Raw genomic sequence first — 27,668 nt, 5'->3', positions numbered from 1 at the left:
ACGGCTCTGGAACTGAAGACAGGCAGATAACTTGGGCTTGCAAACTCAAACTCAGACGGCAATGAGTGAGCGGGGCTGGCTGGGGACGGCGGCACATGGGAGAGGTCAAGCCTGGTCCACAGGGGCAGTTGCCCCTTAGCTCCCGCTGACTGACACCAGCTGGCAGGGGCCCACCTCCCAGTGGCTGGATCCCCCGACTCTTAGAAAGAAGTTACAAATTTGGATTTCTGTGTCAAATCGCCCAAGCCTGATGTGTTGGTAACTAATTTTCAAAAATCTTGAGAAGTGGGCTATTCAGGACATACCTGTGGAGTTGTTGGCATGGGGCCTCTGGGTTGTGTGTCGTGGGGACGTCTGCCCAGAAGGGCCCCTGTCGGGAGGCGCCCCCATGAATGTGCTGGGGTGCGCTAGGGGGACGCAGTGGGGCCCGTGTCACCTAGGAGTTCACCCTCCTGTGTGTGATGTGTGTGTAGACATTGGACTCTAACCTGTGCAGACTTATACCAGAGGAACAGCCAGAAGCTTCCGGACGGGGTGAGGTGAGTGCGCTGTGGCTGTCCTCCACAAGAGACCCTGCTTTGTTTCCTTCACTAGGTACGTGCAGCCCCCCATGATCAGCTTCGAGGCCATCTTTGAGCAGAGCACTCCAAACTCGCCCATTGTGTTCATCCTCAGTCCCGGCTCTGACCCTGCCAGCGACCTTATGAAATTAGCCGAGCGCAGTGGTTTTGGAGGAAACCGCCTCAAATTCCTCGCCATGGGTCAAGGCCAAGAAAAGGTAATTTGTTATTGGAAGGAACGAACTCTAAATTTAGGTGAGGTCCCTGCCTCTGTTAACAGTTGGTTAATATCTGGTTTTGAGGGTGCTGCTCCACGCGGGAGCTGGGTGCATTTCCGGTCCTCTGGGCAGTGGCGCTCTGGTGCCCGGATGATGCATGACAGCCGTATGGTCCCACCGCGGGCATGCTGTCATGCAGACCCTGCCAGGCCGCTGTGCCCTGTTGTTCCCAACGTCTGTTCACACGTAGTCGTCATCTCCTCCTGTCCCGGTGACGTCCCCGTTTCAGATCGGGGCTGTCACTGCCCCCAGGGCATGGCCACGGACGTAGTCAGGGCGCTGGTGCGACTGTCCCAGAGAACCTGGAGCTCCCGGGGCCGAGGGAAGCCGGTGGGTGGAAGGTGCTGGCTCATCTTCCGGGCCCTGAGGGATTCTGAAAGATAGTTCTTGGAAGGCACCTCTGGAGCTCCTGGGTCCCTGGCTCCGGCTGGGGTGGGCTGTTCATTTCCGGGGGGTGTGCGGTGGGTGTCTGGGAGCGCATGGGGCCAGCATGGCTTTGGGACGCCGACCCCCCTCCCCCCGCCCCATCTCCTGGTGCAGGTAGCGCTGCAGCTGCTGGAGACAGCAGTGGCCCGTGGGCAGTGGCTGATGCTGCAGAACTGCCATCTCCTGGTCCAGTGGCTGAAAGATCTGGAGAAGTCCCTGGAGAGGATCAGCAAGCCGCACCCGGACTTCCGCCTGTGGCTCACCACAGACCCCACCAAGGGCTTCCCCATTGGGATTCTGCAGAAGTCCTTGAAGGTCTGGCTTCTGACAGACACCCCGGCCCCCCAGCCCCGTGTGTGCACGCATGTGGGTTTGGAAATCCAGGACGCAGCCGGACCCTCACACCCACCCTTCCCACGTCCATCTCTTCCTCTCTCTTCAGAGATAAGCACTGTCCTGTATTGGGTGATGATTTTCGGGGGCGGGGGGGACAGTTAACGCCTCTCAGGCCTGTCTCTACCACTTCCACACGTATCCAAAACACTATCTAGGTTCGTTTTCCTGTACTTCACATTTATCAAACCTTCTGCCCATATCTGCAGTGCTCTAGCGGATTAGATGCCCCACTTAACTTACTCTCCAGAGAAGTTGTGTTTGGAAAGGTTTTGTCATCTGGGGCAGGTTGAGGGAAAACTTAACTACTTTCCATGGTCCAGAGAAGCTAAAGCACCTTCCTTGGGTCATTTGATGAACAGGAGCCAGAACAGTATCTTGTTCCCTAACTTCTTTGCTGGGCCTTTCACAAGAGACGTTTGCTGTGTGGGGGATGGGAAAGGTGGCCGCACAGAGAGGAAGGGAAAGCCGAGATGTCTACATTTTGCACCCTCTTCAAAGCTGGACTCATGGGTCTGTGGTTTTGGTCACGATTTGTCTTCTGACAGGTTGTTACAGAGCCCCCCAACGGGCTGAAACTCAACATGAGAGCAACGTACTTCAAGATCTCTCAAGACACACTGGAGCAGTGTCCGCACCCGGCCTTCAAGTCCCTGGTCTATGTGCTGGCGTTCTTCCACGCGGTGGTGCAGGAGAGGAGAAAGTTCGGGAAGATCGGGTGGAACGTGTACTATGACTTCAATGAGTCTGACTTCCAGGTGAAGACGCGGTGGCTGCTGGTCCCCCTCACCCGGCTCATCTCCCCTGACCCTTTCTCCAAGTTCACGACCACCCGGCTGCTGCCGCCCACACTTCAGGAAAGGGTCAGCACGGGAGTGACTTCGTAGGTTGGAGGATAACCACGCCGGTGCCTCCTCTTTTAAGGTCTGCATGGAGATTCTGAACACGTACCTAACAAAAGCCTTCCAGCAACATGACCCTAGGATCCCGTGGGGCAGCCTCAAGTACCTCATTGGAGAGGTAGGAGCCTCTTGGGGGACCCTTCATGGGCTGCCTCCTGGGGCTGGAGATGGGCTGTGGCCCGGGGCCCCGTGCGTGACCTCTAAGCCCTTGGTGACTCCCCTCTTGCTTCTGCCACCCGTCAGCTGGAGGCCTGAGGTTTCTGAGGAATTCTGTTGGCTCATCACCTGGGTGTCTTTCTCCTAAGTGGGCTCCATCCCCATGGACGCTCTGGATTCATCACTGTGGGGGCTGTGTTCTCTAGGGGTGGGCATGGCCTCGGGCCTGTCATTGTAATCTTGTTCCTGTCCAGCAGGCATGGAGGGCCACTCTGGAGACCATTACTTTATACAGCCCCCACCCCCATGCCCTGCAGGTGGCACCCACAGGGACATCACCAATTCCAAAGACCAAAGCGGCAGCTGGCTTTTTTGGTGGTTTTGTGGTCTGTTCACTAGGTTTTGGGGATTTTGCAAATGGCCTACGGGCTCCCCGCTCTTCATGAGGGCACCTCTTGTTCACAGTGGGTCACAAGGCATGCCATCGACATGGTTTGAGCTGCACAGTGGCCAGGCCAGCAGGAGCATCCCCAAGGGCACGTCTGGTCTCAGGGGTCCTTTGGTGGGTCCTGCGCTCCCAGCCAGTTCTTGCTTCCTGTACCTCAGGTCATGTACGGAGGACGAGCCATCGACAGCTTCGATCGGCGCATCCTGACCATCTACATGGATGAGTACCTGGGAGACTTCGTTTTTGACACTTTCCAGCCATTCCACTTCTTCCGGAATAAGGAAGTGGACTATAAAATCCCCGTTGGTGATGTAAAGGAAAAATTTGTTGGTGAGATTTCTCAGGCATCAAAACGTATGTTAAAATTGTTTTCTAAGGGAGATCCACCATACATTTCAGCTGTTCTGTTTTCTGTGGTTGGCTTGATGGCTCTTCTGACCTCTCTGCTGGTGGGGATCCTTGGCTGGTGGGCGTGCTCCATGATGTTTTTATAGGGGGCCCAGCACGTTCTTTATAGCCTCAGCATTGATGGAATTAGTTCAGATTTCCTGTCCTAGAATGATGACAAATATGTCAGATTCTGCCTGGAAGGGAAGCCCACTGAGCCATTTTCATAAATGATAAACATACAGCTGTATTAGGGTGTGGTGGTATAGAATTTTTATTCAAAAACGTGTCACCCCTTAAGCAGTGGAAATTAGTCTTGCCTATCTGGGGATGTTGAGGCGGTGGGCCCTCAGAAATGAGGGTGGTGTGACAGTGTATTCCCTGTTCTGCTTATAGAAGCCATTGAGGCCCTCCCACTGGCCAACACACCCGAAGTGTTTGGTCTTCATTCCAATGCTGAGATTGGATATTACACTCGGGCGGCTCGGGACATGTGGGCCCACTTGCTGGAGCTGCAGCCTCAGACAGGTGAAGTCTGTGGAGGACGGAATTGGTTTGGTTAGGGTGGAAGGTGTTGGCACAGGGTGCTCTTGGTTCTTGTAGGTTGTATATTGTTGATGCCTTTCCACGAACCAGAAGGCTCAGGATGCCCCAGTCCCAACACTCAGATGCCTTGCTTTCCCTAAAAACTGTCCTGGTTTTAGGGGAATCCAGCAGTGGCATCAGCCGGGATGATTACATTGGCCACATTGCCAAGGACATAGAAAACAAGATGCCTAGAATCTTTGACTTGGACCAGATCAGGAAGCACCTCGGGGTGGGAATCTCCCCCACGTCGGTAGTGCTTCTGCAGGAGCTGGAACGCTTCAACAAGCTCGTCATACGGATGTCCAAGTCTCTGGCTGAACTTCAGAGGGTGAGCATGCTCCTAACGCGCACACCACTGCCTAGACACACCACCCAGTTTTCTGATGGTCTTGCCTGACTGCTCTCGACTCTGCGAACAGGCCTTGGCGGGAGAAGTTGGCATGAGCAACGAGTTAGATGACGTAGCCAGGTCTCTTTTCCTCGGGCAAATCCCTAGTATCTGGAGAAAGCTTGCCCCGGACACGTTAAAGTCCCTTGGGAACTGGATGCTCTACTTCCTGCGACGGTTCAGCCAGTACACGTTGTGGGTAAGTAGAGGCAACGGTCTTTTCGTTGGTTCGAGGTTCAGCCCGGACTGACCCTGCCCCCAACCACCTCCAACTCCCAACCCCTCTCTAACTCCGCAGTAGTACCTTCCTTTTGCAGTTGACTGGGTGTTCTAGAAATGGTCTCTGACTCTGCAGGCATACCTGTATTGTTTTTTCCTTTTTGTTTCGTTTTCAAGACTTTGAAGCCTATTATGCACAATCTGATTTATTCATCTCTGAGTCCATCTTGGCCATTGTTCCTCTAAGTACATTTGGATCTAACTTACTCTTTTAATGGGGCTCTGTTTTACAGATGTTCCACGTCCTTTCCCCTCATGGACACTTAGGTGGTTCCATTTGGGTTTTTTCTCTTTTTAGCTAGGAGGGACAATGCTCTGGCGCCCATGTCTTTAGTTACGCACATGAGTATATTTCACAGGCAAATCCCTACAATGGCAGAGTTGGGTCCCAGGGTGTGCATTTCACATTCTGACAGCTCTTGTCAGACAGTCTTCTAGAGAAGTGGGAACCACAGTGAACGAACACGAGTATTTCCTCCCCTCTCTGCGACACTGTGTATTCTTAATATTTTGGATCTTTGCTCCGTGATAGGTAAATAATAATACGTGTGGGTGTGCATTTCTTTAATTATGGTGAGGCTGAGCATATCTTACACACACGTAGGTATCTCATTTCTTTTTCTGTGAATCGTCTTTTTGTGTCTTGATTTCATTTTTATCGAGTTCTTCATCTTTTTAAAATGATCTTTTGGAGCTTTTTGTGTATCAGGGAGATTAGCCCTGTGTCTGTCAGTATTGTGTTTCCCCCAACTTGTCATAAGTCTTTTGATTTTGCTTATGGCATTTTTTCCTGTAAGAAAGTCTTACAGTTTTATTTAGTCAAATGTATCAGTCTGTTCTTTTATGGCCTCTGGGTTTAGCATTCCCAACTCCAAGATCTTGACAACATCCATTGGAGATTTGATCTGGTACTTTTGTGACTTGGTTCTTTTATATCTAGATCTTCATTCCTTCTGGAATCAGGCAGTTCAGCTTGTTTTCCCCAGCATGCTTCCAGTTGTACCCACGCCCATCTTTCTGCTGCCAAAGTGAACTATGTTTAATCGTGAACTTAACATCTGGTTCACGCTTGGCCCTGGCATTTGATGTTGGCCCCAGGCTCCTGCCAGCTTCCCTCCTTTCCCTCCAGGTCACCGAGAGCGAGCCCAGCGTGATGTGGCTCTCGGGGCTGCACATCCCAGAGTCCTACCTCACGGCCCTGGTGCAGGCCACCTGCCGGAAGAACAACTGGCCGCTTGACCGCTCCACCTTGTTCACGCAAGTGACCAAGTTCCAAGATGCAGATGAAGTGAATGAGCGGGCAGGACAAGGTACGGTCAGCTGGCTGGGGAGTCTCCTCCCCGAGCTGTCCCCAAGGCAGAGCAACAAGCATGGTGTGGGCTGAAACAGGGCCAGGCCACGTTTGAAAGTGAGGCTGCCGCGGACAGCGGTGCTATGGGTGCGCTCCCCGAGTCTCGACCGGAGGGTGGCCACATGCGCTGCTCTGCCAGTTTCAGCACTGAGACCTGGGGCTGATGTCAGGCGAGACCTGAACCATGTTCCCTGGGCTCCTTTGTGGGAAGTGGGCTCCTCGGTCAGAATTAGATCTTTCACGGAACTGGATCACCCGAGGGCTTCCCTGGAAACCCTGAGGGGTCAGGGGCGTGGGCGCCAGAAGGCAGATCAGACGAGGTTGGACCCATAAAGTATAACGTCAGGTCCCTTCAACACTGGTGACTGATGCTGCAGACTCTGGCTGGGAGCTGCCACTTCCTAGGGCGGGGCCCTGGAGTCGGAGGACATTTAACCGTGAGCAACAGAAGCGCTCTTGAGCCAGCTTCGTCGAGACGGGCTTCATGGTAGAGGTTCAGGGATGCTCACCATCCCCGCAGCACAAGGCCAGCGAGGTCTCAGAGGAACTGGCAGGGGTCAGGGCCACCACGCTCTCTGCGTGACTGTCCTCTGCTGTTGTGCACGTCTGTCGTGTCCTGTTCCCCAGACACCATTTTCTCTGCTGGGTTTGACTCCCTGCCCCCACTCCCTCTGGCTCAGGGGGGACTTGGGGTTGCCGTGGTACCGAATGACCGGTGCTTCCGTCTTTATAACCCGGGGCTCCAGCGTTTTGGGCTGTGTTCCTTGAAGCAGATTGCTGGGGGAGGCGCCCACCCCTCGTCCCCTTCGCCGAGGCTCTGGGGGAGGCTCATGAGATCTACAGAGTGTCCTGTCCGGGCTGTCCCTCCACGAAGGGAAGAAAGGACGGCCACCTCTCTTGGAAAAAGGCCTGGGCTGTGTCTGGGGACGGAGAGCCGGTTACTTGTTGTGCGTGCACCGCGGACATCCGGGAGAGCCGCCGGTGCCTCCACAGAAATCCCCGTCTCTTCCTGGTATCTCTAGGATGTTTTGTCTCGGGACTGTATCTAGAAGGCGCTGACTGGGATGTAGAAAGAGGATGTCTCATCAAGAGCAAACCTAAGGTGCTGGTGGTCGACCTGCCGATTCTGAAGATCATCCCCATCGAAGCCCATCGCCTCAAACTGCAGGTCGGGGGGGGGGTCACACTTGGGGTGGTTCAGACATTCTGGCCCTTTAAAACACAGGTGGTTAAACTCTGGTGGGTGGGGGAAGCCCACCCTGTCACGTCCTGCCTCATCAAGTCCTCGCATCTGGGGTGGCAGCAGGTGCCTCCCCGCTCAGCCCGGATCCACCTTCACCCTGTCGGTGCTCGGCTGCGGAGGGTGGCCCGGCCAGGCCGGCGGGAGGCGCTGCACCATCTGCACCCACATGAGTGTCCCATGGCCTGGGCTTGAGCTCCTCTGCCCTCCGGCAACACACCTCACTTGCCTCTCCTTTGCAGAACACCTTCCGGACGCCGGTCTACACCACCTCCATGAGAAGGAACGCCATGGGAGTTGGTCTGGTGTTTGAAGCCGATCTCTTCACCTCAAAACACATTTCTCACTGGGTGCTGCAGGGGGTGTGCCTCACGCTGAACTCCGACTGACCGTCCGGGCCAAGAAACCCACACGCCCAGCTCCGTCCGGGGCTGGCGGTGGGAATGTGGGCAGTCGGCAACAGTGGTCACGTCTGCGGTCAGCTCTCGGGGCCTGGAGCGGCTGGGGGTGGACGGACATGGCTTTTCCTTTCATTTGAAATCAGTCAATTTAATCTCTTTCCGTAGAAATTAAGCAGATGGTTTTGGTTTTTAAACTGTTTCTAAGGATTCTGCATATTTGAAAAGTAAATACTAGAGAACATTTTAAGGTATGTCGTTTTGTTGCTCTTCTCAGAGGAGACGTTGTGATTAGGTGGAAGTGCTGGGCTGCTGGGCGGGGTCCGGCAGAGTCCCCTTCCTGGGCCCATGCTGCCGCCCCCAGCAGAGATGGCCGTGGTCCCCCACCGCCACCCCTCCCCCCTTCCAGAGCTCTCCAGTCTGCCGGGTGGGGGTGAGGACCCTGAGCTGGCGTGTCATTCCCGCATGAGCTCCTCCTACCTGCACCCTGGCTGGGTCTGCGTGGGGCTGGGGGCAGACTTAGAATACCCCGGCCTGGCTCCTGGGCGTCCCTTCCTTCCGCACACCCTGGGGCCAGGCCTGCTGGAGGGCAGGAGTGGCTTTGCTTTGCAAGGGAGGAGCCGGGTGGAGCACCAGCAGGGCAGAAGGGCAGGGGCCAGTCATGGGCACAAGTAGCTTCTGCCAGAACCTGGAAGTGCAGTCTTCTCAGGGGCGAGAGCCCCGGGAGAGAACATGGGGTGAGAATGCAGTAGTTACTGGGGGGGGGGGGGGGGGGGGGGTAGCTGTTTCTCCCGCTCCCACAGTCTCCTCCCCCCAGCTCCTCCCTCAGGTGGTTTAATAAAAGACACAAAACAGAAAGAGGCAGGTTTAGAAAATAAAGTTTGTTGGGATCTTGAACACTTTGGATAAAACTAACAAAAAATAACACACGTTCAGGTTGTAGTGATATGAGAAGTAACATCATATTTCGTTCCCGTGATACACACATACAGCTGCTTGGCTCTCCGTGCCGCCCTGGGAAAGGCTTGTCGGGAGGTTACAGGGTCTCCTGGAGGGAGCAGGGGCTGCTCCAGACGGGCTGCCCTGGAAACTGGAGCGAGAGGGTCAAGGTCGGTCGGCATGTATTGCTCTGGCTGTAGAATGAGGCGTGTGACTATCTGATTTCATTAACGTTGAGTAGTGATGCAGCCTGTGGCCTGTGCTTTGTCCATGAGCGCACGGAGGTTACACGGAGTGGGATTAGAAGCAAGCGATTCGGCACACAGGTGTTTGGCCACAGCGATTAGTAAATACGTATTCTGCAGCAAGGACACGATCGTATTTTGGTGTCAGTAAAGAGGGCAAGAGGAGCAGGAGAAGAATAATCTGTTGACAGGTCTGAAAAAAATTTGGCATGCATTGGATTTAAAACAAACAAAAGCATGGATGAGTTTTTCCTAGTAGTGCTCACAGTGCATCGACAGCCGAGGGTGAAGGGCCGCCTGGGGCAGGCCTCACACAGTTCTGTCCGTCCCTGAGTGCTTCCTCACGGCCTTCCCTCCGTTCACCTGGTCAACTGCCAGCGTCTCCACCTCGGGCTGGGCCTGCGGCGGGGCGGCGTGGTGGATGCGGTGGGCCACCCCCACGTGAGCCTTGTGCGGCTTCTCGCGGGCCGGGCTGTGCTGCTCGCTCGGGCCACGGTCGGAGGTGATGGGGGGGATGACCAGAGGCCTCTCCTTGATGAGGTGGACCTCGGCGGACTCCCTGGCCAGCAGGAATGGGGTGGGGTCAGGCATGGCATCCACTGGCTCCCGCAAGAGGAGTTTCCGGCTCTCAGCCCCAAATCTGTAGACCTCTTCAAACTCGGGGTGCAGGGGGGCCGAGAGGCTCTTTTTCATCCGGCGGCGGGGGGTTTCGGGCAGCTTGTCCTTGGGGGGGGCCGGCTTGTAGCTGGCCAGCACGGGGCTCCCAGAGGGGCTGCCGTCCGAGGTCCCACTGGCGCTCATGAGCTTGCGCTTGGCGGCGTGCAGCTGGGACGTCAGGTAGGCGATGGTGCTGGCGCGCTGCTCGAGCTCGCTGGACAGCATGTTCAGCTTGTGGCTCTTCACCTTCAGCTCCTCCAGGTACTTCTTCTCCCGCTCCTTGACGGTGTTCTCCAGCACCGCGATCATGGCGTTCTTCTGCTCCAGCTCTTTGAGCAGCTCATTGTTCTCGTTCTCCTGGAGCTTCAGTTGGGCTTCCAGTTCTTCACATCTTCTCTTTAGTTCACTGCTTCTGGAAGACCCCTCTCCTAGAAGAACAAGCCGAGGGGGCGGGGTTTAGAACCCCCCGGAGCAGAGGCAGGGAGTCCTTCTGTGTCGGCTGCCCTCCCCGGGGCCTCTTGCTCCCACCCCCCTGCCCTCTCCCTCACCCAGGTGTGGATCGAGTGCTCTCGGAGCGCCTTCCAGCTCTCGGTTCCCTGGCTCACTGCACAGAACGCCTCCACACTTCAAAAATGCTGAAGTCACAACGGGCAATCTCAGGCTATCAGACCCCAGCAAAGAGGAATAAACTGTGAGCAGATCCCTCTGTCTGCTTGGGCCGCATGTACTAAGCGCCTGCTTCACTCGAAGCCCCGTTGTGAAAGACAACTGTAGACTTTCTCCGTGTCTAAGCACAAAACTCTGAAGCTGCAGAGGAGACAGGAGGGGAGGCTGCCGCCTTCCCTGCCACAGGGTCCCCAACTCCTCCTGTCTCAAAGGGCGGCTGTTCCTGGGCCTGGGGGCTCCGCCTCAGCCCCCGGCCCACCCTGTGTGTGCCCACCTCCAGCAGCTCAGGATCTCCCCCCAGCGCTACCGGGGCCTGTGCAGGGCTGGGAGCCAGCGTCCGCGGGCACCTCTCACATGGGGATGCGGGCCGAGTGGGGCCCCAAATCCAGGGCTATGGACTGATGTTTGTTGGCTCCTGACTTTTTAGGAGCTACCGCGTCTGCCTGCCCTACCTCCCTGAGACTTGAGAGAGCTGCTCCTTGGTGACCATTGTTCCCAGGGATCAGCACCTCCTCTTTTGCTAATTTCCACTCTTCTATAGGAAGCTCTGCTCTACCTCCTCCTCCACACCCACATCCTTTCTAAAGTTTCGGTCTTTCCCCATAAAATCTGCATGTGCACTCAGCTGAGGCAACTGCTCTTCATCACCTACAGACAGATTTCCCCAGCTGCCTGAGTGCTCAGTCACTGCATCACTTAAAATTTTTTTTTTTTAAGTAATCTCTACACCCAATGTGGGGCTCGAATTCACGACCCCGAGATCAAGAGTCACACGCTCTATGGATTGAGCCAGCCAGGTGCCTCTCACTGTGGCACTTTTTAAACAGATTCTCAGGTCTCCTCCCTGAGCCTCAGAATCAACCTTCAGGGGAGGGGGTCCAAGAGCCTGTATCTGCGCCCCCGCCCCATGCCCCTAGATGGAGCAAGTTCTGCATCCACCAAGGTAAAGCAGTGACTTCCAGTCTTGGGGAGGGGAGATGCCCCCACCAGGGCCAGCTGAGAGCTCTCATACCGCCTCCAATCATCACCTTGCGCCCCTGCCGCTGAGGAGGGTGGGTGGGTGGCCTTGGGATTTAGAGCTGAGACCCTCAAGGGGCTCTCTAGGGGCAGGGGAGGAGGGACCAGGCATATGAGTTCCTTCCTCCTGTATGCAGAGAGGGTTCAAGGGCAAGAACTAATCTTCAGGTTAGCCTGGCCAGGAGGGGGTGGGAAATGAAACACCCTGATTCCCGAGATGTGGGTGGCAGGGGTGCAGGAATCCCCGGAGGCCCCTGATCCTGGCCCAGGGCTTCGGGGGAGGAGAAGCCTGGCATCCTATCTCTTCAGTGAGGCCCCTCCTCTGCCACACAGACAAAAGGACATCTGGGCCCCTGAAAGACACACTTAAGAGACTGTAACCTGAGTATCACAAATGGAAAAGTCAGTACTTGGCGATGCACCGAGACCCATGGAGAGGTCCGTGTCTGTTACCCGTACTTGGACACACTCATGAATAATAAATAGACCATAGTGCGGCCTATTTAGGAAAAGGCATCTCGACTCGTGTGGATTCTGCACTTTTCAAATCCCCACTTGGTTCTGGGAGCAAGCTAATTGTCATCAGCCACAGGGGCCCCCGTTCTATCTTCTCTGCCCCAGCTGCCATTAGGCTGATATCTTTGGGAGTCCCTGAGGACTCTGGTTGAGGGGAAGCATTTCCGAGACTGCAGTCTAGAGAAAGGCATTCACGATTCTTTGGGGACTATCTAGTCATTTGGTCCCTCACTCAACCAGTGTGTCGGGAGCGCCTGCTCTGTGCCAGGTCCTGGGTGAGGCTCAACGGACAGAGGTGGTGGGACCCTGTTCCTTCTCCTCTTTCTGGTTTAAATTACATTAATTTCTTGATTAGAGAAGGAAGACATTCACTGGAGAAATATCAAAGTCAAGAAAAGCATATAACAGACATTCCAAATATATGTGTCCATCAAAAGAAAATAAAACCACTCTTCCTTCCCACTCCACTGACAGCCCCTCATAACACCTCAGGGTCCAAACGTCCTTCCCATCTTTTCTTAGAAAGCTCTGGTCACACGTGCAACTCTTTCTAGCAATGTATTTTCTTCTAAATGTGTAGCTAATGAACAAATGGCACCAACATGTGCCACAACCAGAAATAATACCACCATTCACTTTCCGGGAAGAAGTTCTTACCTGTCTGGTCCGAACTTTTGAGTGTCAGCTCATATGTTAAATCTAAAAAGGAAACCATATACATTAATTTTGTATGTTTACAGTAGGTTTCAAAGTCTTCATCAGCTCTGAAAATGCAGAACCGGTTCCCATGATCAGCCCGCAAATCCTGCCCAGACAGAGCAGGGCTTGGCCGCGTTAGCGGCAGGCGTGCAAATGGCAGGAGCCACCAGCGGCCACTGTCCCTCCTAGGGCTCAGAGAGACCCTCCTTCCCTAAGACACACCCTGGCATCTACAGTTAGCAAGCAGCTTGCTCTGTGTGTTACAGTCTGACGATCAGTTCCAAAATGCACTGTAAATCCTAACCATTGCATTTTGATCTTCTAAATCCTCAGTATGCCAAGGAATGACTTTGCAGCTTTACGCTTGGTGTGTGTTGATTAGGCAAAGAGGATGAGGGAAGACACTGGGATGGACTCCAGCGATGGTGGGGTTAACCGCATCAGAGAGAAGAGTGAAATCTCCTCTCGCTCCACTCCTGAGCAAGCCTGGCATGGCTTCTGAGCCGGCTTCTGTCTCAAACAGTCCCGACAACAGGTCCTGCTTTGCTCTACGGCCCCAGCTGGGCCGGGGGGCCCTGCTCCGGGGGTCGCACGGGGCCCCTGGTACCTGTGCAGTGTTGCTGCAGCCGCCTGATCTCGGCGTGCAGCCCCTTGAGGGTGCTGGCGTGCTCCCGCTGAAGGAACAGGAGGTTCTTCTGGGCACTGTGCAACTGGTTCTCCAGGTTTGTGGCTGCCATGCTGACATCCAGATGGCCTGCGGGAAACACAGACCCTGGTGGCTACCTCTGACAGCGAGGGTTGCGGGTGGAAGGCTGGAAGAGGGCGCTGCCTGCTGCCTGCCCTCCTTGGCTCTGGGGGGTGGCAGGCAGCATGAGGCCTGGCTCTGGAGGCAGAAGGGGTACATCAAACCTGGGTTCCCCGATTCCAAATCCTAGCCTTTCCACATGCCACATAGACTTCAACAGACTGTGACCAAAATTGCTAGATTGCCAAAGATTTCCCCGACAAGGTACACACTGACAGCTTCCTCACGGAAAGACCGAGCACCTGGGCAATGGGGTGAACGTTTCCTCAAAATGGTATTGAGAGATGGCCAAAGCGAGGAGGAGGAGGAAGAGGCGGGGAGAACTCCAGAAGGAAGCCCATGGATTTCACAGAGCTGAGAGGAGCCCCACATCTTTCTTTGGGAAAGGGCCATGTGGTGACTATGGGAAGCTGGAGTCTGTCCCCAAACCCTGCCTCCCCACCCACGGTGGCTTCTGTCATCAATCATCAGCTGCTCACTCAGGGCCTCAGATTCTCTGACTTTACTGTAACTCGAGAAATGTGGTGAAGTCAATTGGTCTTTCTGGAAAAGCTACCAAAGAAATTTAAGACGCCTTGCACAGCACTGAAAAATGCAAAGGACGAAATGTGGGTTATTTGCTTGTAAATTATTCTTGTAAATACAGAACCTCAGAGTGCATTTTTCCTCATTTGCTATGCCAAAGAGCCCTCCCAGAGGAACACTACTTCTCAAAGGGCTTCCGGTATGTGGATGGCTCTGGAGATGACCACACGCCCAGGTGCTGTCACCACACTGGGTGACACACCCCAGCTCTGGAGTTAAGCAAAGTTCATAACTGGAACTCAAGACCTGCGTCTTCAGTCACACGGAAAAGCTTCCCACGACCTCCTCGGGCCACAGGCTTCACTTGAGGCAAGCTGAGGAAATAGAGTGTGAGAGGCAAGCCCGAGAGGGAGGGAGGGAGGGCGGGTAAGGGGAACAGGTACAGAGGAACAAAAGGACATTCGGCGGGGAGCGGGGCATGGTGCAGCGTCCAGTGGTGGTGTTGGCCGCTTTGCCCTGTCGGGGGGGGGGGGGGGGAAGGGGGTACAATTTGGCGAAGTGTGTCTGGAGCCTGGGAGCGTACCATCCCTCTGACTTCACGATTTCATTTCTAGGAATCGAGCGAAGGACAAGATTTACTTTTGTGTGAAAAGAGGTAGCCGTGACAATGGCCGTTACAGTGCAGTTCACAGAAAAGACCAGAAACAGAATCCAACAAGAGGGAACTCATTACAGTGATGGCTTCTAGAGAACAGAGATGAGATTTCCCAGGCCTTTAACTCGACTTCAAGCTGCAGCTGAGGCCAGGGTCGAGTTTCCGTCAGACAGAGCTTTTCCATGGGGAGCTGTGAGCAGCCTTGCAGTTTCCACCCTGAAGGCTTGTCTCTGCTGCAGCCAGGTGCTCCTGTCCAGGTCCTGGGCCAGGCGGGGACTTCCACCTGGGATCCCAGGGCTCTGGAGAGCCCATGCTGCCTGGCCAGCTCGTGGTCTCGTGTTAGAGCAGGACACTAACATACGAGTCAGCCATCACGAGTGGCGCGGGTGGGCTGGCCAGCGTGCTCCTGTGGCAAGGAGCCCCCTCTGACTTCCTGCTTAACGCTCACTTTAAGTCAGGCCTTGCTCAAAGAAAAGGGGAAACACTAAAATTTCAAAACAGTTTTGTCCAGCACTGATTGTACAAGATGAGATGTGCCCATAATCTACCAGAGCGGGCAGGGAGGGGAGTAAAAATAGGACCTCAGCGGCTAGCCCGTTCCAATCATAGTGTGGTACATTTTATTTGTAACACATTTAAATCTGATTTAAAGAAGCATTCATATTCTAATTGCCTCAGTGGATCAGCAGCTTTGAATTGTACTAAATCTGTAATTTATTAGTTCACTGAGGCAAGTACAGAAATAAGAACGTGCCCTTGAAGCTTCCCATTGTCATGGGCAGACAGCCTCGGGAGAAACACAAAGTGAACAGGAAGACTATGAGTCTGTAATGTGCAGAGCCAGCAAGGGCGCGTGGCGACTCCGTCTGGGGTCCCGACAGCGGGAAGGCAGGCGTTTTCAACCCCGTGGCACTTCACTGACTGGCGCTCTGTCCTTCTCTGCACTCTGTGCTGACGTAACAGGCCCAAGTGAGGAGAAGCTATTCATGCAGGGCACCCTCCAATTGTTGGGATACAAAGCAACAGTGCAGGCCCACTTAGGCCCGAGGAAACGAGTCACATCTCCAAATGGTATTCAAGCTACTCAATTCTTTTCCCTCCGCTCAAAAGGCTGACAATATCACAGACTTCCTGATGACAAGGCGTTGCTATAGCCTAAAAGAAAGTGATGATTTCAATTTCTTATCCTTAGCTCTTGTGACATGCAATCACGGGTCATGACCTAATCCTTCCAGTAAATTGGCAAGAATGAAGTTACAGAAGCCTCCCGTTTAGGCCATGGAGACACAGCTGGGAGACGTGGCTAATCTGGAGGAAGAAATGAAGGTGGTCCTGAGAGGCTTAATTCAGAATCTCTAAGACACTCTGGGAGTCAGAGACACGAAGGAGCATTCAGGACTCATCCCTGAAAGGGTCAGCGTGATGGATGAAGGTAAAAATGCAGGGCGTCTACTACCCATGAAAAATGCATCCTTCTTGAGTAAAGGCATTCACCCCGTCTCGACAGTGTGTCAACCAGTAATGGAGGCTGACACTCCCAGAGCACAGCTTGCACAACACTGCACTTTCTATGTCAAAAGGGGCATATGCTACAAATTGTGGGCTCTTTGTATTGCCGCTTTTAGTCTTGAGGCAATCCAATTTTGTTTCTAAGCGTCGCTGGGAGCTGTCAGCAATTTCACAGTTATTGGCTCGGCCAAAGGCAGTGCGGCCTGGACATTGGCCTCCTCTCCTCTCGGAGATGCTGTGCTTAGCTGCAGATGATGGGCTTCCAAGTGACTGGCATTCCAGGGCCCGGCCACGGTGGCGGTCAGAGGGCAGGACCCCCGCCCACGGCGTGCACGGCTCTGCCAGCAAACTCGGGCCGAAGCAGTGGGCATGGGCATCCTGAAGGGAGACCTGCTGAACAGGCTACCTTGACCACGATTTGGAGGTTAAGCCACACATGCAGTTTTTCCTGTGGTAAATTCATGAGGTAGTAAATTTCTGTTAATTTGCAATTCCCTCTACATGTTGGGAAAATTAATGCTTGACAAAGACTGTTCCAAATTCTAGAGAGGGGTTCTGGAGACCTGGCCAAGACTTCCTCCCAGCGCGGGGAGGGATGCTAACACCATTTCCTGGCAATAACATGCTTTTAATGAAGGTCCTTGGAGAGACGTCGGCCCCGACCTCACCGAGACTGCTCTGTGGCAGCACAAGGACAAATGGCCTATCAGTAGCTTGTTTCCAATTTTCGTCCTAACTCAAAAGTAATGTTCTTTCCTCTCCTTCAGGGCATTAATGTATAAATGATGACATGATAATTTTATTTATGGGCCATCTCCACTTGTACGGGCACAAAGTGCTCTCCTATCACCTACGTCGTTGGCTCTCTGAACACTCCCCTGAGGAAAAACAGGAATATCCCATCGACAAGGGAAAACATAAATCCGAGAATGCTGCATCTGCGCCTTGCAGCTTCTCTGGGCCCTCAGGCTCTGTGGGCGAGAATCCTGAAGGCTGGGGTAGGTCTCAATTCCATGCAGAAAATCAGATGCTTTTCCAAACGTCTGCATCACATCTCGAATGCTCTGACCCAGAGGGGCAAATAAAGCAGGGGACCTCGCGGTGGCCTCTCAGCACGGGGAGCGTAGTGCTCCTCCAGCCGAGCCAGGCCCGGGCCACGTGACAGCCTGCACAGCACTGCTCACCGGAGCAGGATCCACGGGCTGAGCTCCAGGTTAGACAGACAATGACCAAAGGGCACTGCTGACCAGCCAGTATGGCAAAAAGGCTCACCAGCAAAGTTGTCCAGGAAGCTGGCTGGGGGCAGGGCACTCTGGGCCTAGCCGGAGCCCTCATGAAGCAGCTAAGCCAGCTTGGGAGAAAGAATAAGGTACACATAGCGTTGCATGTGTGCCCTGGTCCTTGGGGTTCAGGCGGATGCCCAATCCGAAAGCCAGGGCCATACTCCCTGTCTTCCTCTGGGGCTGACTCAGCAATGAGTCTGTGTGGGGTCAAAAGGCCGCATCTTGGCCCCGCTGCTGCTGTGGGGAGCAGCTCTGGTGCTACGATGGGGAGGAACCAAAGCCAGACTCGCTTTTGCCCCCTTTTAAACACATACCTTTTTCTTCAACATTCCTCCTAAGCGCACACACAGATCTTGCCTACATTTTCATCTGCAGACAAAGTTGACCATCTTGCATCCCTGCGATGCTCTTGGGATCCAGCCCCCATTCCCAGAGGCCCAGCCTGCTCCGCCTTCCCTCCCCAGCCTTGCCCCACACCAGTCTCCCCCTGGACTCCATCAACACTGTCGTCCTCCCCCACCTCATCTGCCACACCCCTCCCCCAACACAGGGCCTTTGCGCGCCTTTTCCCTCCATCTGGAATTCTCCTGGCAAACTACCTCCCACCCTCCTGCCTAATGAACTTCCATTCTTCCTTTACATCTGAACTCATGCATTACAGGCCGGCTTCAGATAATTTTACAATGCTTCCTAATGTTGCTGAGTGCAGGTCTCCACGAGAATTACATTGCATTAATCAAAAAGCATTACGGCAGCACTGATTTGAACATGACCTCATCCCATAATTCCTTGACATGCCAGAAGCAATATTTTAAAGTGTACCTGTCCACATTTCTTAGACTAGAAGCAATGGAGTGTCTTTGATGGGAAAGGGTCCCACCATTTAAAAATGGGAAACTTCTTTGTTCGTGGGCAATCAAAAGCAGACTTATCTTTTCACTCAACACAAAGCCTGTGGAACTAGGGTAATAATTTTAGAATCTGAAAAAATAGCACACTAGCACTCACGTGGTAGCTGTGAATTAGTTATAAGAAGCTATTTCAGCTTCTAGTCATGAATAAGTTATAACCCATTCATGTTAGGTTCCCTCATTCCACGAGCAATCAGAACAGCTGCGGTCTGTCCGTGCCTTTGGCAAGGCCTGTGACCTGACAGGAGCCACCTGGCCCTGAACAGGCTGTGGCATCCCAGTGTTCTGTGACAAGGACCTCTGTGGCCTTCTCCTGGGGACTCCGTGTGCTGCTCTCCTACGGGTCTTAGAACATAGGCATTGCCATGGAGAAAATGGAGGTTGACTGAGGAGGGCAAAGTCAGCAAGTGTAGACGTTCAATGTGAGAGGATTTCTAGCAGGGAGGTGGTTTTCTAGGCAGATTTCTGGACTCAAGAAGGTGAGGGTGGAGGAAACCTTCAAAATCAGCTAGCTATTCCAACCCCTCTTTCTTTCAAGAAACTGAGGCCCAAAGATTTGCTGAACACAGTGGGATAAACAAGACCAGAACAGACAAGCTCTTGAGGAGACAGACTATGTCTGGGATTAAATCTGAACCCCATCTTGTCACCTAAATCACCGCAACATCTAACTCATAGGGTTGTTTCAAGAGCGAAACGCAATCACGTAGTGTCTGGGTACAGTAAGTGCTGTTAGCTATAGCTAAATGGGAGCTGTAAATGTTATAAATGTTAGCTATATTGTTTTCATGTAAATACTGGCCCACAGTTATGCAAACATACTCCCAAGTTGCTTACTGAGTCCCACCTTCCAGTATTTCCAGAACATCATCTAAGTATGGAAATGAGCTAGCAAAGAAATTCTAGTTACCTCCGAAGAGAGAAACATAAAAGGAAACAGAAGCATTTTCTGCTGGCCTTTATCTTCCATTTGCACTGGAGAGAAGCATTCACGCAGAGAATAAAGAGGTAGGCAGAGCAAGGCACCCTCAGGGACAGTAAAGCCTACTTCTTACTTAGAAACAATCTGAAATGCTCTACAAGAAGCTAAAAAAGGTCCAAGGCTAATTAGGCCATCAACTCTCAATCCAAAATACCTGCTTTTAGGAAAGAAAACCGTCTCTGAAAATGAATACTGACATTAATCTGAATTCAGAACAATCCTGGATAAAAAACTCTTTTACGTTGTAGGACCTGACTATTTCTACTTGTACGTGTATTTAAGAAATTCAACTAGTAAGTTATTTAAGAGTCCCCAAGAATTAGGGCACCAAGAAAAAGGACATATTTCCAGGGAGCATAAGCATTCAACAACCACTCCAGAAATATTTTGGTAAAGAGAATGAACACCTTGACAAAGTGGAAGCAAAAAGGGGCACCTGGGAGGCGCCTGGGTGGCTTAGTCGGTTGAGCATCCAACTCTTGATTTCCACTCAGGTCATGACCTCGGGGTTGTGAAACCAAGCCCTACATTGGGCTCTGCGCTTGGTGTGGAGTCTGCTTGGGATTCTCTCTCCCTCTCCCCCTTCCACCAAGCACTCATGCTCTCTCCTTCTAAATAAAATCTTTAAAAAAAAAACCCCAAAACAAAGCAGAAGCAAAAAAAATGTTGAAAACAAAAGGTGCAATTGTTTTTTAAAGTGACAGAAAATCTTTATTGATCATCCTTAGAGAATTAGGTTTTTTAAAAGATTTATTTAGGGGTGCCTGGGTGGCTCAGTCGGTTAAAGTGTCTGCCTTCAGCACAGGTCATGATCCCAGGGTCCTGGGATTGAGCCCCATGTCGGGCTCTCTGCTCAGCGGGGAGCCTGCTTCTCCCTCCCCCTCTGCCTGCCGCTCCCCCTGCTTGTGCACTTGCTCGCTCTCTCTCTCAAATAAATAAATAAATCTTTAAAAAAATAAAATTTTAAAAAAGATTTATTTATTTTAGAGAAAGCACAAGCATGAGGGGCAGAGCAGATGATGGAGAGTCTCGAGCTAGGTAGGTGGCACATCTTTTTTAAATGGGCATGTCCCTAAAAGCTAAGAGGAAAACTCCAGTAGAAAGCAAAGAAAAAAAAAAAAAAAAGAAAAGCATCTTTTTTTTGCAAGATAACCATCTCACAAAGTAATCTGAATGTCTGCTGATAAGAGGTTAGCATGGTGCATGCAAACTCTGAGATTATCACAAATGATCATGTAGCTGTGTACTTATCGACAAGGAAATATTTTACGATAAGTCAAAAAAGTGTATTAAAAGCTGTATATTTAATGTCATATTTTTGTCTATATAAGTAGAGACAACATCTAGAAGGATATACAACAAAGTGTTAAAAGCATTTATCTCTAGATGGTGGATTGTGGATGATTTTTACTTTTTAAAAATTCTATTTTGATACTCCCTAAAGCTGCTTTAATGATAAATGTATATTAGTTTAGAGTCAGAAAAAAATTACAAAGCAATTTCTCTTAAAAAAAGATAATCACTAACTATCCACTAGCAAAGTAGTATCACGTGTTTTAGTTATTTTTTTCCAGGGTAGTCTTGCTAGAATTGTGACTAGTTTACCAGAACCAAGAATAACGAACGGGAAGGCCATTTTTACAAAAGCAACAATTCGGGTGCCCCCAAGACATGCAGACAATGATCACGATGAGCACTTGAGTACCTCCCTGCTCCCATGCATTATGCATTCCTGTAATCCTCTGACATTATCCATCATAAAATACAAGGCCCGTCAACTATTCTTTAGACACTGACAGCCATTTCCTCCTGAAAGCATGTACAGCCTAGCATTAAAGTTGTAATAGATGTGATTAGAGAGATTGGCAATTAGACATGGGAATGTGATACGTGGCTGTCTGGGAAGTCTGCCGTCACTAGGGGCCTCCATGATGGATTTATTAACCAAGTTTCTCTGCAGTCCGATTATCTCATACTTTAAGAGTTTCCATTTGGCTTCTATTTAAAAACCACATCAAGTATCTACACCCTGGTAGGGGCTCAGCCCCTCCACTCAAAAACATCTCAGGAAGAAGCAAGTCTGTGTTTCAGATTCTCTGAGAGTCTCTAAGCAGGCAGATGCATGAACTCCATGGTCTGCAATCACATGGTACTTTCTGGGAGTGCCCTGGGCCTCCGAGAACATTGGGCCACTTAATAGTCAGAATGCCTACAGTCTGTGGCAGGCACACCAGCACCCCCATCTCCTGGCTGGGGGCGGGGTGGAGTCGATATCCAGACACAATGCTGGTAGAGACTCAGCTCAGCACTTTCTACTTCAAAGAGAAAAGTCTTAAAGAGAAGTTGCCTCTAGGGAAATAGATGGCCACGTGGTGGCTCTGCTTGGCCCTTCTGCTCTCCCTATGTCTTCCTCCTGTCCTTCTGCACAGCATCCAGGATGACTGCCCTCTGGGCTCCACCCCAGTAGCCTCATTTCAGAAACTAGAGATGAAAACATTCACAACTCAATAGCAATGCCACTTGTGAACTTCTAATAAGCTTGTCATTTACCAAGATGGTCCTAAGCCAACAATTTAGGGACATATAAATCTCCCAACTTAACACACACACAGTTCTACCTAGTGATATTTTCCTTTAAATGGAAGGGAAAATAAGCAGGTCATATCTGATTAGTGTTTCCATTTCTACACTGTGATTACTGCAGATTTTAATTGTCTACTGATTGATAACCTAAAAGATGTAGTGACCCAAATGCAGACTGCCTTTTCACAATAATGAAATAGGAGAGTTTCCTTAAATCTTAGCACTTGGTGACCACAATCTAAATTGTATGTCCTAGGCTGAGAAGATGTGTTCACTTGCTTTAAAAATCTCTCAGTATGGTTTGCCAAACAGATGAACCATTTCAATTGATTTAACTGATAGGGCTTCTTTTATCCATCCTGTGGACCTACCTAATTACAGTGTAGGTTTCAAGGAAAGAAAGGTATTATTAACTGAAGCTCTATGCACTTTAATTTAGCCAAACTTTTCCTTTATTGCTTATAAAAGGTAAAACAGTCAATTGTTTCACTAGTGCTAATAAAACATATTTAGCTAAACCCTTATGGGGCATCTGGGAAGATTATCACTTACAGAAAAAAGAGACCTTATCCTTGTGATTTAGGTGGAAGAGCTCTGCCCATTCCCAGTTACGTCATCTTGGACAGCTTCGTAATTTAGCTCGGCAATCAAGCCAAAAAGAGTCACCTCCTCTGACTTGCCCTTCTGCAAAATGGGTCCACACTAATTATTTCAGAAGCGTTTAAACAGGGAAAACAGTAGAGATCTTCAAAATTATTAAAATATCCTAACAATAGTCAATTCAGTAACCAAAGTCACAGTGGCCAGGCATTTAATTTCAGTAATTACATATCCTCTGATAATCATGAATAAAATATTTGTTTTTATTGGACACTTATTTCTATGGAATAACATAGCTTGAGTACCAATAATTTGAAAAGAAGATAAACTTAGTCTTTTAAGGAGGCATTTACCTAGAGCTTCATTACCTATCACTTTTTTTGGATGGCTTCAGCATGTCCACCTACGGCCACATGACCCTCTGACTCTCCATCCTGTGATCTGACAGTCCTGATCTGAGATTGCTCAGTTCCTTCAAAGTTTCCTTTCCATGAGCTTCCTGTCTGTGCTGAATGAATGAGGCACATTTACTGGTGGCATTTCAGGCTGACTCCCATAAAGTTCTTTCTGCTCACAATGAGTCTTTATTATGTCAGGGCACGAGAGAACTCCCAGGATCCCATACTTCACTTCTTCAATAAATTGCGCAGGAGGTTCCAGAGAAGAGGAAAACTCTTCCTTGAAACGTGGATCCATGGAGAAGGTCTGTCACTTCAACAGGCAACGCTGAGAGCCACATGTAGCTGATGAGCTTGAGGGGGCTGCCAGGTGCCGTGCGTGCCATCTTAGGGCTCGTCTTTGCAACCTAATTTGGATCATACTAGATAGATGAGCCATCAGTACATTAGCCCAGTGGAAATAAAGGAAAACAAAGAGAAGTAAAGTAAGAGGCAGGGCAGCTGTATTTCATAGATGAGCTATCAGCTGTTGGAGGAAAGCAGAAGAAATCGGGGAAAGCAAACATCACTGTGTCCTGTAAGGAATTTCCAAAGAATGGAGCGCAGTTCAGTATTCTCTTACTCTTACTGACCTTTACCTTTTAAAGGTCATGATTCTTTTATACACTTTTGTCACTTTTTCCATTTGTACAACAGTCTTTTGTTGTTGTTTTCATCTTGTATCTGACCCCGTGCTCCCACGATGGGGTTAACTAGAATCTTGGTTCATGACACACTCTTTCAGGGCCCACTTTTATTTAAGTACTTTTAATAATAAGCACCTGATGTATCCACATCTTTGGAAATCAGCAATTTTGGTTCAGAGTGCCCAGATTTTCCATTTGAAGTCCCAAATTCTTAGGTTGGGTGTTTCAGCGTCTTCTGGTTGCTCCAACTCTGGTTAAAGTCTGTGGGTCAGTTGGGAGCCTGTGGGATTTGTTTTTCCTCCTGCTTTGCATCCTGGGCAGGACGGTCTCCTCCAGTCCTGCAGGTGGACACTTCTCTCGCTGGGTGTGGGGGAGCATGGGGCAGCTTCCACCTCAGTGAGACAGCTGCTACGTTGTGCCCCACGATGCTCCTCGGCCGGCTCTGCCCTGGCTTCTCTGGGGTTTGGCCGCTGCAGTTTACAGTGTGCTGGTGGTGACGGTGTTGGATGACAATCTGTTCTGTCTCGGCCCTAACCCAGTCTTGGGGTCAGTCCAAGCCATCTGGGCAAGAAAATACTCAAAGGCATTTTTTAGTCATGAGAAGCTGAAAATCATTCCTCAATCTTAGTAATTATGGTTATTACTGACCAAGTGTCAATGCGCCAGGCTCATAGGTAGATAATCATTTAATTATTGAAACTATTATCCAAGATAGGTATGATTATCCCCATTTTTTAAGGGATGATGGCTCAGAGGACTAAGACACTTGCCTCGATTTACAAGCACAGTGTATGAGCTCAATGCAAATCTGTTTCCAAGGGGGACATCTGGGACACCTGGGTGGCTTAGTCGGTTAAGCGTCTGCCTTCGGCTCAGGTCATGATCTCAGGATCTTGGGATCGAGCCCCACATTGGGCTCCCTGCTCCATGGGAAGCCTACTTTTCCCTCTCCCACTCCCCCTCTGCTTGTGTTCCCTCTCTCTCTCTAATAAAATATTAAAAAAAACACCCAAAAAACAAACAACAAAAACAACAAAGGGGACATCTTCTCTGCTTGGGTCCTTCCCGGTGCTCTCCTCCAATTCCAGTGTGTGGTGTTTGGAACCAGAAGGTCTCATGTTAGCTCTGGGAGAAGGTGAGCGTCCTGGCTGTTCACGTGCACCGTGGAACTTCAATCCCTGTGGCCGCTACAGACTGCCGCCCACCTGGCGGAGCAGGTGCTAGGCACTGTGCTGAGCGCCACCCATGCGGTGCCTCACCAGGTCCTCCTGACAGCCCTGTGGGGTGGGTCCTTACTATCTTCCCAACTGTACACGCTGGGAAAGAGGCACAGACAGCTTAGATGATCTGCTCTATGGAGGTCACACATCACCCTGGTATTATTTTGCTGCTTTGTATCTCCTTTTCTTTCCAAGGAGGGAGTTGTGCTAATACAGGCCTACATTTTTAGACAGGAAAGACGTAGCCCTTGGCTCAGAATTTCTTTTCACTGAATCTTAAAGCATCCTGTGACAAGATTTTACCAAGGCGTAACCTCCTCTATCGGTTGCAGTCCTATGGAAGGTGGACTGCCTAGACGAGCTCTAGTCATCTATGGGCCCCAGCGACACAGCAGGGTAGGAATTAACCCCCACATGGCCACAGTTTGAATCCTAGCCCTGTCTCGTATTAACTATGCAACTTTGGACAAGTTATGTCTAGTCCCTGTGCCTCACTCTCCTTATCTGTGAAATGGGATAGCAGTACCCACTTTATCAGGGTCACCATGAAAATGAAATGAGCTCCTCTGAAGAGGCGCTAACCAACAGAACCTAGGGCGACGATTCAAACAGTCTGCTCTCTGCTGTCCAGTAGAGCGGTCACTAGCCACACTGAGCACTTGAAATGTAGCTAGGAGGTCTGAGAAGCACATTTTCCCCCTTGTATTTATTCTGATTTGAATTAATTCAAATTTAAATAGCTCCACATGGCCGGGGGCTACCATACCCGGCAGCAGAGATGTAAAGCGTTCAGAACCACACCTAGAACTGTGGGCTTGCTGCAATGCGGAGAATCACCCAAACACGTTTCCTGGGCGCCCCCAGACACCGTTACAGGCCTGTTCTCACTTTGCACTGCAAGAATGATTTACTAGTTTCATGCTAACTGCCATCACCATCGCACTATCTCATTTTCTGTCTCCCTAGCATTTATCACTACCTACAATTTGGTCATTTATTTATCTTTCCTACATTACCAGAATGTAAACTCCATGGGAACAAGGGCCTTTCTCTCTGTTCCCTGCTATATCACTTAGCACCTAGAATAATGGATGCCTTCCTCTAGTAATCTGAGCTGGCCCTTTGGGAAAGGGTTCCCTATAGCTGGGAATTAGTGGTGCTCTCAGCCAATCTTTGGTCTGACACCCTCCCCTGTTAGGTCATGTATTTTGTATTGGTGAGGTGAGAGGATGTGGAAATATTTATCCAATTGGCATGGGAATAAGGCAAAGGCAAAGGAGGGAAGGATAGCCAGTTCATGCATGCCTTTGGGGAATCTCTCAAATAAAAAGACCCAAAAACTATCAGGCCACATAAAAATGAAATAAAGTTTAATTTCAGTGGGAGGGAAAGTGTGGGCATGTTCAAGATATTCTGAGTTTGTGACATACGGGATCTTGTTGGGGCAGTTTATTTACACGTGGAAAAGTTATTTCTGTTATGAGCCAACCATATCAATCCTTGGTGCTCACGCACCAGGATGTGGCTATGCCACGTGCAAATCAAGGGCTTAGTTCACGTTGGAGGAAATTCTCAGTGGAGTCAGAGACTCGGAAATGAGGAAACACACATGCCAAGCTCCGAAGAGGCTTTTCCTGGTCCTTGACGACATGAGAAAAACGTGGACAATGCAGCAAATTCTCTGTAAAGCTGACTCTATTCCATTCACAGGACAATTCTTTATTTCTACTGTCAGATTTCCCAATTCAAAAATGCACTGTTACAGGAGTTCTGAAAGCCTGGGAATCACTCGAATCACCAAGAGGTTATGGCGAGCAGCTGGACATCATCACTGGTTTTGTTTTTTATCTTTTGAAGTTGACAAGGCCTGTTAGAATAGGCCGAGCAACCCATCCTCCGTTTAAAACGTGTGCCTAGAGGTTAAATACCAAGCCAGCATATGCTCCTTGGTGCCCACTGTGTACTCAGTCTTATGCCTACAATTTACCGGGGTTGTGAGACTCAGCCTCTCAAGTACAAAGAAAACTAAGTATAATGAAATCCTCATGAGGTATATGCCAAGTACAGGGACCAGGGGAGGGGTAATGGGCATGAAGATTTGCCTGCCACAGTGCCTGAAGTGCTTTCTGATTACCTGCCTGTCTCCCACGCGAGGCTGTATAAATCCCTGGAGGCAGGGTCCCAGTCATTTGAGCATTCCCAGGACCGTCTGCGCTGCCAGGCATGTGGGGGAACCTGGTGAGCGCTGAGAGGGGAAGGACTGCCGGGGCAGAGATGGTTTTGTTTTGAAGAGGGACCGGGTTCACACAAGAGAGAGTGTTTCTGGTGAGGTAAACATGGAGTCTTAAGAGTAGCAATGAGGCCATGTTGAACGTGGAAAGAACATTCCGGGGAATGGTAGAAAATCAGGTTAGACAGAAAAGCCAGGGTTGGATTTCAGTTGCTTATTAAAAGACACTCAGAAAAATGGTGATGGAAGAAGAGAGAGAAAATGGGGGGAAAACTGAGGTTTTATCCAACAGAGACAAAACCTGGACTGAAGAGTGTTTAGTCTGGTGGGGTAGGATTATGGAAGGCAAGAGCCTTAACAGCACATCCCCCTGCTCTGGGGAAATGGGGTCACAGAGAACCACCTGCACAGAGTGCTTTCAATGCCTTGCACCAAGCTATGCCCTTTCTACTCACTCTAAGGAGTAGACACTATTATCCTCATTTTACACATTAACAAACAAGCTTCAACAGGTTCAATAACTTCCTTGAAGTCACAGCTAGCAAGTGGCAGGGCTGGGCTTCATCCCCAACTGGGCGACTTCAAGGCCACGCCCTTAGCCGCAGACTGTGCTGCCTGGCCCAGATAAAGGCGACAACCCATGAATGCTTCAAAGTGCATGCCCTGCAGAGGCAGAATCATTTGCCCCATGTTCCATTTGTTCAAAGTCCTCTCTTGCCCTTTTCTTTCCCCATATTTTAAGTTTTAA

At 50.7% G+C, this 27,668-nt stretch overlaps 2 protein-coding genes across 2 annotated transcripts in view; one reads left to right on the top strand and one right to left on the bottom strand.

Annotated features, from left to right (window-relative positions):
- Positions 1 to 8,038, top strand: part of DNAH10 (dynein axonemal heavy chain 10) — a 131,530-nt gene extending 123,492 nt beyond the window's left edge. The window contains exons 69-79 of the mRNA XM_035016704.1: positions 595 to 778; positions 1,379 to 1,579; positions 2,206 to 2,415; positions 2,582 to 2,677; positions 3,322 to 3,493; positions 3,947 to 4,078; positions 4,255 to 4,466; positions 4,558 to 4,725; positions 5,935 to 6,115; positions 7,179 to 7,324; positions 7,639 to 8,038. Coding sequence (XP_034872595.1) covers positions 595 to 778; positions 1,379 to 1,579; positions 2,206 to 2,415; positions 2,582 to 2,677; positions 3,322 to 3,493; positions 3,947 to 4,078; positions 4,255 to 4,466; positions 4,558 to 4,725; positions 5,935 to 6,115; positions 7,179 to 7,324; positions 7,639 to 7,785 — 1,849 coding nt within the window. The 3' untranslated portion in view covers positions 7,786 to 8,038. The remainder of the gene's footprint in view (positions 1 to 594; positions 779 to 1,378; positions 1,580 to 2,205; positions 2,416 to 2,581; positions 2,678 to 3,321; positions 3,494 to 3,946; positions 4,079 to 4,254; positions 4,467 to 4,557; positions 4,726 to 5,934; positions 6,116 to 7,178; positions 7,325 to 7,638) is intronic.
- Positions 8,039 to 8,656: 618 nt separating this feature from the next.
- The window catches only part of CCDC92 (coiled-coil domain containing 92), a 30,904-nt gene continuing 11,892 nt past the window's right edge, over positions 8,657 to 27,668 (bottom strand). Inside the window, exons 2-4 of the mRNA XM_035016851.1 lie at positions 13,141 to 13,287; positions 12,492 to 12,533; positions 8,657 to 10,063 (exon numbers count right to left, since the gene is read on the bottom strand). Coding sequence (XP_034872742.1) covers positions 9,288 to 10,063; positions 12,492 to 12,533; positions 13,141 to 13,270 — 948 coding nt within the window. The 5' untranslated portion in view covers positions 13,271 to 13,287 and the 3' untranslated portion in view covers positions 8,657 to 9,287. The remainder of the gene's footprint in view (positions 10,064 to 12,491; positions 12,534 to 13,140; positions 13,288 to 27,668) is intronic.

The sequence above is a fragment of the Mirounga leonina genome, unplaced genomic scaffold (assembly GCF_011800145.1).
Source record: "Mirounga leonina isolate KUSES-001 unplaced genomic scaffold, KU_Mleo_1.0 Mir_171, whole genome shotgun sequence".
Classification (NCBI taxonomy): Eukaryota; Metazoa; Chordata; class Mammalia; order Carnivora; family Phocidae; genus Mirounga; species Mirounga leonina.
The sequence above is the reverse complement of the archived record's forward strand: the minus strand, read 5'-3'. Positions and strand labels throughout refer to the sequence as shown.